The sequence below is a fragment of the Ammospiza caudacuta genome, chromosome 1 (assembly GCF_027887145.1).
Source record: "Ammospiza caudacuta isolate bAmmCau1 chromosome 1, bAmmCau1.pri, whole genome shotgun sequence".
NCBI lineage: Eukaryota > Metazoa > Chordata > Aves > Passeriformes > Passerellidae > Ammospiza > Ammospiza caudacuta.
The window spans coordinates 85,687,019-85,699,553 of NC_080593.1; the positions used below are offsets into that span (position 1 = coordinate 85,687,019).

The 12,535-nt window shown below is 37.3% G+C and overlaps 1 protein-coding gene across 4 annotated transcripts in view; it reads right to left on the bottom strand.

The window, feature by feature from the left end:
• The window catches only part of COBL (cordon-bleu WH2 repeat protein), a 156,465-nt gene that overhangs the window by 99,910 nt on the left and 44,020 nt on the right, over window positions 1-12,535 (bottom strand). For 2 of the 4 annotated variants that reach the window (XM_058808594.1, XM_058808602.1), the window contains exons 3-5: window positions 5,081-5,291; window positions 4,150-4,378; window positions 2,029-2,073 (exon numbers count right to left, since the gene is read on the bottom strand). In XM_058808594.1, coding sequence (XP_058664577.1) covers window positions 2,029-2,073; window positions 4,150-4,378; window positions 5,081-5,291 — 485 coding nt within the window. The remainder of the gene's footprint in view (window positions 1-2,028; window positions 2,074-4,149; window positions 4,379-5,080; window positions 5,292-12,535) is intronic. The other 2 variants (XM_058808618.1, XM_058808611.1) reach the window with 1 other exon arrangement.

Sequence of the window (12,535 nt, forward strand, 5' to 3'; positions counted from 1 at the left end):
AAAAAAATATATACTGGTGAGTACCTTTAACAATTCATTAAAAAAAAGATATACTGGTGAGTACCTTTAAAAATTCATAGGTCTGACTTAATACTGTGAAATTAAACAAGAGATTCTAAATGTGTAATTCAGATAAAGCTCTTCCCCCTGTTTCCAAGGAGAAGAAAAAGACCCTCCTCTTGGAAACAAGGCACTCGATAGAATTTGAATTAGCTGGTTGTGGTCATCCTTCTTATCTTGGTGCTTTTACTTTAGGTGGGAAAAGAGCGGATTTTTATAGGTATTTCAGGCTGTAAGAACTCATATATGTCTTCCTTGAACCTGCTCAAGAATTTGCATGAACTCTCATACCATTTAGTATCCCTACAATTTCCCCCTTGAGTTTCTCATCCACAAGCTGGATGAGCAAAATGACACACTCACAACACAGAAAAAACATTGCCCATTTAATACACAGATGATGAAGCCTTCTAACTTTTTAAAATGGACTCTGCATAAATCTTTCCTCCTGATTCCAATCACATCAGATTATTCCACTAGTATTCAAAATTTTAGTTCACAGGGAAATAAAACCCCACTTGCTCTTGTAAATATTTGCTTAATAACAATTAAAACTCAATTTAAAATGACTTACTTGTTGACACAAAATAAAGTTTTACTGAAAAAAACCTCATCCCAGAACTTTTGTAAACTTATTTGCATAAAATCAAAGTGATTTTCACACAGATCACTTTTGCATGTAAACAATGCCATGTGTCAGAAGGTGTTAAACATAAACAATGAACACAATGGACAACAAGGAGAAACTATCCTTAAGAAAGGCTACAACTGCACTGCAAAGAATACAGTAATGAGTTAATGATTTTCTTAAATAATAAGCACTAGCTATGCTGATTTATGCTTGGGGCTGGGTTGTATCTAGATATGGATTATGATTCATTTACTTGCATAGTGTTCAACTACAACTACATAGTCTTCAAGTACAAACAATGCAGTGGAAAGGCTAACGTAGCAGCTGATCACCAACACTGTCATTGAGCACTGTGTAATCCAATTAAATTGGGACTGAAGTAATGCATATAATATCAAAATAATTATACTTTATTAATATGTATAACTTTTTCTAAAATAAATGCAGCAGATATTTCATCTAGCATTGATCTCTATATAAGAGGAAGCCACAGCAAGTAATGACAGACCATTAGGGGGAATAGTGCTGCCATTAGTGAGGCCAAGAGGCCGTGAGCTAAGATTTGCTCAATGGCTGACACCTACTGGAGGTGGACTTTCTTCATAAAAATTTAAATAAGTTATCCAGTTTTACTGTGCTTATGTTGTGTCTACTAGCAAAGAAGTAAAGCTCATTAGAAATCAACCATACCTTTCTTGAGGATAATTAATTTAAGCATTGTATTAAAACAGACTCAGTAGGGAAAAGGACATACTAAATACACACATTTTTTACTTGACTGGAAGCAGAAGTACCAATATAATGTAATTCAAGCCCAACTATTGTACCAATTCAGAAGTCAGTATCTATTCAGTTAGACAATGTCTATGTGTACATTTGATATTAAAGTGCTTTGCTGCACATAAATTGAATTCAGTGGAAGATCTCTCAGACATCAAAATTTTCTGCCTTTGCTAATAAATAAATTTTGAACCCAAGAGACCCTGGAAATGTTAGTAACTCTGAAATTTACCTAATCATGACTGAGGTAAACTGAACAGGCTTGAAATCTACAGAGATACACCATACCACAAAACAGTTAAACAGCAAGTTTTTTACTTGCTGGTGTTCTAATGGCTATTGCTGAAGAGACAGTACACACAGAATGTGCTTATTATTAGCAGAAGCACAAGACATGTAAGCAACATTTTGGAAAAACAAAATAGATAAAAATAGCTTGTTTCTCTATGCCATTTCACATTCTTAAAGATCTACCTAGAAAACCCACATTAAACACAGAGTGAAGTGAAAAAGTTAAACACAGAGTGAAGCTTCCCCTCAGCAGCATTGTACAGTACCTCTATAGTTCAGAGAAGGCTCAGACTGAGTTTTTGATGGAGGAACTGGAAAAGTCAGGCAATGAAAGGATAAGAGAAAACACATTAAAGTTCTAATATAGCCCTGTAAAGCAAAATATTCATTAATTAGTCCTAGCACCCTTTTTCTTAAGCATTACAGAAAAGAATGTTGGCCGACAACACACACGCAGAGCTGCTACTGAAGCAGTTTAGCTGCATTTGTGTTAATTCCTGATTCAGTCAAGAAGCTGCTTCAACTGCTAAATAGAATTTAGTAAGCAGGTGGCAGCAGAGCTTCTCTTTTAATAATCCTTCAGCTCTTGGTGTTTTCTGTTTCAGGGAAGGGAAGACTGAGTAAGAATCCGCTCTTACAAGCACAGCCTATGGCTTTCAGCACCTGTGATACCTTACTTGTTAGTGAGAATATGTTTTAAAAACCTATTTTCTGTTAAGTAAACAGGCTAGATACCCACTCAATGCACAAGTCACAGAACAACTGCTACTGAAACCAATGGGTTTATTCCTCTTGGATATTACAAATGAGAACATTGAAGAAGAAATGTGCTGAAACAAAGGAAAAATTCTTGTAAATTTTACGTGCATTTACTGTTTTTTTCAGACACCATGGTGGTAAGAGGAAAGCCCAAAAGATTCACTTAGGATCAGGGGAATTTTATCATAATGAAAGGAAAGGAATATCAAAAGTTTAAAAAAGAATAGAATATAAAAAATACAAGCTGATGTAGAGAGCTTCCCATTATGATCTTTGTGGGTTCTTTCAACTCAATATATTCTGTGATTCTGTGATAATTTGCTGCTATAGTCCCAGCTCTGTAGTAAAGTCTTGGTTTTGACTGCATAGGCTAAAATCAACACTTTCCAACACTGTACCAGCATACATACCACCACTTACATTTGAAAGGAAAGACTTTACTGAAGGCTTACAATAATTATTCTCTACACTGTCCCTGAAGTGTGTTGAATGAATCCTGTTGAAAACGCCCCACGTTCAATATGTTGCTCTAAAATGGTTAGCTTAATTACAGGAAACATGTCTTGAAAAAAACAAACACGCAATTGAGTTATGACATGTTGTCAGCCTCTTTTTGGAACATCCCAGCAATTCAAAATAAAAGGAGATATTTAGCTTACTTAGAAGTTTAAACTCACTGAAATTTGACTCGCACAGAGGTAGAACTGTCACTTCTCAAAGAGTTGGAAAGAAGAGAATGTCAACATAAATAAATAATTTTATAAATAAAAAATAAGCCTACAGCTCAGCACCTACAAGAATGGCGTTATCTAAACAATAAATAAGGATATTTACCATGCTGGAAGTGGTAGCGATTGAGAAAAACTGCAGGGGACAATTTTAATGAACATCACAATCTGACCTCAAAGGAAGTAGCGCTTGTCAATGTGTATTTTAATAGGTATATTTTAAAGCACATCACAGAATTATGTTATTTAAATGCATAATCAGGCTGATAAAACTCAACTCCGAAAAGCTGCTATTACAATTTTGTCTAGGAGAACAGAAAGTAAGGATAGGTAAATATATGAACAAAATTTTAAATACAAATACCTCTTAGCTCCTCTCACTGAACCGTCAAGAACTGTGCTCTTTGCAGGAACTGTCTCTGATCCTGTCCAGTCTGTTTCTCAGAAGCCCTGGTCTGTTGCCTCTGCCTCTCAGCTTTCACAGCTGCCATGACTATGGCATGTCTCTTCTTTCCTTCTCTCCAGCCCACAGCACAGGCAGGTGACAGACTCTGCCTGGATGAAGCCCCTTGTATTATGCGCACCTCTACGAACAGCAGCTCTGGGACACAGCAAAGCTCCTCCTTTTGCCCTGCCCTAGGCCAGCCTGCACCCTGCCAGAGTCCAGCCCAGCCTGGCACAAGGCCCAGGAGCATCCAAGGACGGCTGGGCACATTGCTGACCTGGCTGCTGCTCTGGGCACAGCTCACTGAACAAACCCATGCTGCTTTTCAGACGGAGATCTCACTCTGCTGTTTCAGCTGGACTCCAAAAGAATGGCAGCATGAATGCTTTTCATTGCCCATAATATTGTTGTTACATCATATAACCCTGCAGAGACTGCTTTGAGTCTTGGCTCACCTTTTTTTCTGTCCCAGGCGTACAGCTCCTTTATCCCTAGCTCCTCCAAGGACTTGGTGAGCTCCAGCTCTTCCCCAGTTATGCCATCCCGCAGAAGAACAATGTGCTCTTGGCTGACTTCACACTTCTCACAAATAGCTGGGATGATGCTGTGGAGAGGCACCTCTGGACTAACTCGAACCACAGCCTTCTGTGTCTTCAGGTAGTTCACCACCAGCCTCACAGATTTCTGCAGAAACAAACACAAACTCTCAGTCCCCCTTCTGTCGCAGATAGGCCATTTCACAATGAGAAAAGCACTGGGGATTTCCATGTTGTCTTGACTATTCCTAGGCAAACTTACCCCACCTTGCAAAAAATAATATTTGGAAGAATAAAATCTCAGACCTCACTTCCCACTAAGGAGACGTCCACAAGAACACACAAAGAAGGAAAAGGAATCAGAGGCAGATGTAATGTAAAAGTTTACAAGTCCCACTCTGAAAGGTGGGAGAGTATAATTAGATACAGTTATTAGCACAATAAGAAACATTTGTAAAATGGCTACTCCTTAATCTTCACTGTATTGTGAAATACATTTATTAATGATCAATCTTCTCCTATATCTTCAATGAAGATGTTGCACAGAATATCACCAAAACACCACCTCCACACAACCCCACTCCCATTTCAGCCATTACTGCAATTTTCAATTGCCCTAATCTTCAGATTTCCATCTATCCAACCACATGCAACAAACCATTTTGTCTAAATGTCTAGACTAGCCTCTACTAATCTACCTGCAAAACATTATTAGTTCAGCTAGTAAAGCAGGTTATAATCAATGCCAAGTCTTTCCCATCTGGTTTAAAGATGGAAAGATTGGAAGAACTGAAATCATAGGAATGGAATGATGTTCCACAGCATCATTTTAGCCCTCTAGAGTACTGACCTCAGGAACCCTTGGCAGAGGCCGCTTTGCCTTCTCTTCAGGAATCTTCTCTTTCAGAAGTACTGTCTGTACATCCAGTGCTCCTATCAAAGTGTTTGGCTTGTAACTCAGAACTTGTTGAGTTCCTGAAGACTTTAGTTCAAGACTATGTTGAGATGGATTTAAGCGATACTGGCTGCATAAATCAACCAATACATCCATCACAGCTTTACTACAAGGAAGAAGAATTCACCGTTAGCATGAGAAATAAAACATTGCTAGAAAATTTACCTCAGTTTTAAGATGGGGGACAAAAGACAACACAAGCTGTGGATGTGCCTCTAGTTTACCATCTTTGGGAGAGAAGAGTGCTAGTGCTTTGAAATGTTAAACAGATCAGATAAAATGATAGTAATTAAATATATTCACACTTCAGTGTCTGTTTATGAGCTCACAACTAACTGTTCAGTATCAAGCAGACAGCAGAGCCAATCATAGCACTTACAAACATAAGCCAAGTGCAGACAAAGTGCATCTTATTTACTTCCGGACCACAGATGACAGAATATTCTGAGTTGGAAGTGACTATCAAGGATCCAACAAGTCCAACTCTTAAGTGAATGGCCCATATGGGAATTGAACCCACAACCTTGATGTTATTAAGCACCATGATCTAACTGAGGGTCATAATGTACTAAATCCATACATTAAATGCTCCAGTTCAAATTCTGTTCATTGATGTGAAGACAAGATATGAGTAGATTACAAACTCACAGTCTGGTAAACTCCACCTAGATCTGAACAATCACATAACCCAAAATGGAGTAGTTAAATTTGGAACAAATGGTAGATAGGGCTTATTTTTCCACGTGACTTCCCCACATCCACTAGACATCAGCTATATTTTCCAGTACAAGAGATCCTGTCCATATTTATTTTGGTGATGATTTTAAACCTGTACAAAACCATCTCATTTTGAGTGTCCCCATTATCAGCAAGTTTACTGCAGTATGATTCTTAAAACATGAAGTTTTAAAAGAGTCAGCAACTGTCCCTCTCATTTCGTGCCTCTCCACAGAAGTACTCTATTCTGTATCAAGAACTCAATATTCACTGGAGCTTGATACTGCCTAATGCAGCAGATAGGAACTGTGCTCTCCCACACTCCAGAAATTCTCCTCTGTAACAGTAATGAGGGATCTTTCATTTTCCCAGCCTTCTCCTCAAAAACTCTGTACAGAATCAGAGAAAACAGGCTTATCAAAACTGGTCATTTTTCTCAAAAGTTTTGGTTTCATAAACCATTCTGTCACCAATAAAAGACTGTAAGCTAAAAAAAATTTACCAGCTGTAGCTGGAACCTGCCACATACAGTGGGATATCTGTCTTGTAGCAGAAGTGAAAATAAATGCACAGACAGCAAATTTGCCAAAAAATGGCACTTCTTTTAATGCTTAAACTGGGAAAGCTGTATACAGATTCAAAATTCAAGCAAATTCAAAGAAAATAAAATCTTCCACAGGTTATTAGCTAGCACCGTCACATCTGTAGCTCAAGAATTACCCTTTAAACTGCAAGCTGTTGGCATCTGGGAAACTACTCCGTGGAGGGCCAACATTCTCCTTTCTATAGGTGTGTTGTTGGCCAGCAACTGCTCAAGAAGTTGGTGAAGAATGCTGGAGGGCTAATGGCAAAGACAACAAAAATGGAAAACTAGAGCAATTCCTTATTACCCTGGTAGGTGACAGCTCTTCTCATGCAAGAGAAGAGGAAGGACCTCCTTTGCAGTAACCTTTTCCAAGTTTAACTGAGTTACACAGTGTGAGCTGGGAGAGTGGCAAGCGTGGGAAATTTGAAATAATATGATCTCACTGAAAAGGGAAGAACTCAGAATACGATAACTGAAGATCAAATAAGGAAAACAGATGCCATTAATATGTATACAATGCTTCAGAACATGGCGCACTGTGGCAACTGCTAACATATACAGAGCACAAATACAAATGTGTAGCATCCAAATCAAAACTGTATCAGCTCATTTCATAATGACTCATTCTAACATGGTCTACAAGTTGAAAACATCTGTGTTTCACAAGAATGTTCAATTCATATCCTCCACACCACAACCAACAGACATTTACAGCTACTAAGTACAAACTACAGAAGAATCCCACCTACACCAGTATTTACAAGACTACTCATTAAACTGTGCAGAGCACACTTTTTTAAACTGCTTATCTGTTCTCCTGATACAGATCTCAACTTGTCTGTTTACAGACATATTTCTTTTAAACTGCAATTTACATGTGTTTGTTTTCCCTCAGCATTCTTACTATTGTTTCAGAGAAAATGAAATAATCTGGCAGAATCCTAGTACACGGTGTCCTATGTGCTTGACATTTATATTTAAAGTGGAACAGTACTATATTTCTGCAGTGCAGAATACTATGATAATTCATTCAAATTTGGATAGTTATCTTGCCTCTTGAAAAAGTATTTGTAAAGAGAAGATAGTTCATCAAAATAACAATTTATGATTTCATACATACACCACTGAAATTATAAAATATATTCAGCAGCAACAGTACCACAACCATAATATGATCAGAATCAACACCAGCCATCAGAGAAAATAAGTTACAGACAATCATGCAACTTGAACAAATTTGTCTGGACAATAGAAAATATAAAAATCCAGCCAAACCTAAGGTTTCACCTTATTGCTGATTATGAACAGGCATGCATTAAACATAACATTTAAGGAAGTCTGCAACATCCCACCCTGTGCCATGCTGCTCAGAATACACAATTGTTCCATGAAAAGCAACCCCAGCCTTCATCTGCACCATTTGAAAGTACAGCTGAAGCTTTTGAAAAAGCTCCAAAGCAAATTGCATGCTCTTTAAAAAATGTAAAGTTGGCGAAATTTTTTCACAAAACTTCTGAGTGTAAAGAAAAAAATAAGAAGCAGGGAGAGGAAAGGAGAGGAATTCCACAAAGTTGAAAATCTTTGTGTTTCAATCAAAGTAAGAGAGCTGGGAAACCCTTGCAATGAAGTTATTCTTATACCAGATTTCCACGGCACCAACTTGAAAAAGTTTCCTTCTAAACCATAATACTGTTTAGCTTGATTTTAAATGGGAGTTTTATTTCAAGTACCTCCATGTATATTCTACACACAGAAGAGAGTCACTAAACACAGCAAGAGAATAGTAATCGACTAATCTAAACCAACTTTTCTTTCTAACCTTGGGCTGAATATGGCTCTTGGAAGATGAAAAGAGTCAATCCTTCCTTGGCTTCCATCTTGTTCCACACAGATCTCCACTTTCTATTAACCTGCCTGGACATCTGGTAGAGAACATACTCTGTTTTGAAATTCAGGCAGGTCTTAAATCTAAAGCTGAAAAGAAGTTAAATACGTCCTGCCTTTCTAACTACTCAGCTAAGACACACCTTACTTTTTCATTTTAGTATGATGTTGCTGAAATTTTTGGTGGAGTGACCAAACACTACATAATAGACACACCAAAGGTTGATGACTGACAAGCAAATTCTAGAGCACAGAGATAAAACTGGAGAGAGAACACAATTTAAGATTCATACAAGAAGGTTCATATGACTATTATTACAAAGGAAAATACTTTGTCTCTATTTTGATATTTCATTACTAAGCTGTTTGACATTTAATTCCAATTCTGAACAGTAAAGAGTAACTACTTTGTCAGCAACACTTATCATGCTGATCTGGTTCTGATCCAGTTTGACCAGACTGCTTGTTTCCTGCTGTTCTCCAGTAAAATGCAGCAGATGCCTACGGTTTTTAGGAAGTATAAAACAACTGAGATGTTTTGGGTATGGTTTGGCTTAACCTCCTTGGATCAGACAGAGAAATAAATTTTAAAATACAGCCTTGTCCAGCTAAAAATAAATGTGCAGCTAAAAATAAATGTGCAGGGTAAAGTTGTATTTTCTCAAACAAAACAATTTTCTTTTTTATCTTCTATTTTCATGCTGCAAATGGTGTCCAGTACCTAAACAGGTCTAGGAGAAAGCTGGAGAGGGACTTGTCACAAGAGCATGTGGTGATAGAACAAGGGCTAAAAGTTTAAAACTAAGAGTAGGCTTAGATTAGATATTAGGAAGAAATTCTTCACTGTGAGAGTGGTGAAGCACAGGAAGTGGTCCAGAGAAGCTGTGGATGCCCCATCCCTGGAAGCATGAGAGACCAGGTTGGATGGAGGGCTCTGAGCAAGTTCCTGGTGCATGGCAGGGAGAGTAGAATTAGATGGTCTTTAAGGTCCTTTCCAACCCAAACTATTCTGTAATTCCATGGTTTAAAAAAAAAATAAATTCTTAAACTGGAGGTAAGAATCTTCTTTATTTATGTCAATGTCAAATATGCATTAAGAATATGCATTAGCAATTGACTGGAAAAGAAAGTAATACTGTAAAGGGAATGGATGACCCAAAGTCTCTAATTCTTTCACTATTCCTATTTAAACTAGAAAATAGCATCAGTCTTTATTTTCACATGCTCCAAAGTACAGCAGGCACTTAATGAAAAGATTATAACTTCTTCTACACAAACAAAAATATACACACTAAGTACTAAGCTGTATCCAAAAAAGTTCAGGAAATGTGATAAATAACAGACTTAGGTTTTCTATTTCTTTTCTTAATTTGCTCCTGTACATTTGGCTCTTATTTTCCACAACTGAGCAAGTCCATAGAAGGAGCATCAAGATGACACATGAGACAGAGGAGTGTTTTTTGAGCCTTAGAACAAGAAAGGTGAAGAAAGACCTTGCTACTGTCTGTAAGTATGAGCTACAGGGTTACAGGGACAGACTCTTCTTGACTGTGAAGAGCAAGAGACAAGTGCTGAATAGGAAATTCCATTTAGATACAAGTAAACATTTGTCTCCAAAAAGATGGTTCCAGCCCTGGAAAATAGGTGCTTAAAAATCCAGAAACCTCCTCTCTGAAGTATTCAAACTTCCAACTTGTCTAGAGACTGTGTGTTTCAGGGGCCCCTTCCAACACAAATGCTAGTACAACTTTCCCCCCCTGAACTACTGTACTATAGACCTGACTCTTATTCAGTATTTAAACTAATTTTTAACTCTTTTGCCATGTGGCCTGTTTATCTTCTTCTGACAACACCTCTTGAGTGCTTTGCCAACCTGGCAGATTTCATATGGAACAGTGTTTCAGGAAAGATTGAAGGTATGTTGAGCTATAAGCCTACAATAGACTGAAAATATGTGAGAATATTCTTCCTGAATATTCTGACATTACTCTGTACTGAACTCTGTCCTCCAATATTTGCAGAATCAGACTACAGCTTTGGATAGTTTTATTACTACTTCCAGTGTCCTGCTCTATGTGCATCATATGTATAAGAGAATTTGTGTAACATGTAAGATGCAAGAGCAACAACTCTCCAGTTTACTTTTCAGCATATTGGTCATCCATGTGTTGACAACTTCAAAACAAACCTCACTTAGCTTCAAACATCCCCATTTTTCTACAGTGCATTTCAAATACTACTGAGTTCCAACCTGCTGTGTTAATGTATTTATCTGTATTAATCAGGAAGTCCTCCTCAGTGCCACCAAGTGTAAACAGAGAAGCATGATCCCTTTATTTACAGGTTACCCATTGAAAGTATTACCTCTGAGAATCACGAACAGAACACTGATAACTTGGGAGCTTTTCCACTTGTCTTCCATCTAAATGTCTACTCACCACCTCTCTCAGACCTGTTAACTGTTTGTGTGGATGTGCTACAGATCATGCATAAAATGTGTAAGTGGCCCATGCTTTACCTATCCTTTCAGCACATCAGTTAGTGCTCATACCCAAGTACAAACACAGAATAGTGTTTCCCTCCTTTTCAAGGGGAAGTAGGCTAACAGTTTTTCATGAATATGTCTACATCTTTTATAGTAGAGTTCCCAGGGATCAAGTCCTTCAAAAAGAAAACTGTTTTTAATATTGTATCACTGCGCACACTCCCTGATGACTCAGCTTTGTACTGAAATCTGTGCTACCCATTTTCAAATTCCCAAATTGTGCATTACAAGATGACAATAAACTGTTAGAGAGACTGTCAGCTTGAGTCAACTTTTATAAATAAAACAATTTCAAGGTTCCGGGTTGCAATAAAATATCTTTAAATAGTACAAACTTTTTTTTCTTAACGTGTCTTCAAGAAAACTTAATGAGAACATTCTGCCCTTCTGCTGATATTTGCAGCAACTTTTTACATAGAGAACAAAGTTAAATTACAACATGTTGCTTTGCCTACATACAATGAACAAATTGAAAGATGTAATTTTTACTTTTAGTTCACTTATAATAATCTTAAGTGATACTAATTATCTACAGTATTTATACTTTCAAATATAATCTAGTGTACTTCATTGTTCTGTGAACTGCTTTCCTGAAATTACAGAATCATTTTTCATTATGAACATGCCCAGGGCAAAGATTCGCAAATTTTTTTGAAACAGAAAAGCTATTTCCCCAGGGTAGCCAAATGGAAATTCTGCAGAAAACAGTTTTAATGATGGCAAAAAAAATAATGAAGATTTAAAGCAGTATAAACAACATCAGATTTTTCTGGAATGTCCTTCCATGACATCATCACAGATAAAAAGAGTGAGCAGGGAAAATAATTCATTACCTGTACTGGCTCTTACTCTTGCCACAAAATTAAAAAAAAAAAAAAAAAAAGAAGCAAAAAACCACTATATTTTATAAGCTCCAGTAACTTCATAATTTAATGCTTACTCCCTAAGTATCATTGTATTTCATAGCTGTTTAGATTTCAATACCAAAACAGTACAAGAAGTTGAAAAAACCTGGGCTTTCCCCCAAACCTGGAGACTTAGGACAGTTCATCCCCTAAATGTTTCAGATAATGTTGACATTATTTTTCACTATTCTACATACCTAGAAACAAAGCCAAGGCTAACATACAGAAAATTGCATCTTCCAGTGATTAGAAAGAACAGCAGCATACATGAGGTCTGTTCATAGACTGATGCCACTGTAATACAGGGTTTATTACAGAATATTCTTTTCTCATTTCATAGCTTGTTAGGGGAGTTAATAATTCTTTCTCAGTCTCTATCATCTTCCACTTCCCACAGCTGGCTATCAGTGTCACTAACTTCTCCACTCCAAGTCTTCAATACAGCACTGAGGGGGAACAGCCACAGCCTAGGTTAGGCACCAGTGATGTGCAGATTTGCACATTAACACAGGCAGGAATTTAATTGCCACCTAAATCAGAGGTCTATACCTAGACCCAGAGAGAAATTAGCACCTTCACAAACATAGAGAACATTTTGGTTGCTTAGAATGCTTAATGCAGATGATATAAAAAACCTCACAGAAATGAGGGAAGTTTCATATTTGCCATTTCTTTCAGGTTTTTGTCCCTAGACTAAAGACAAATAAAACACT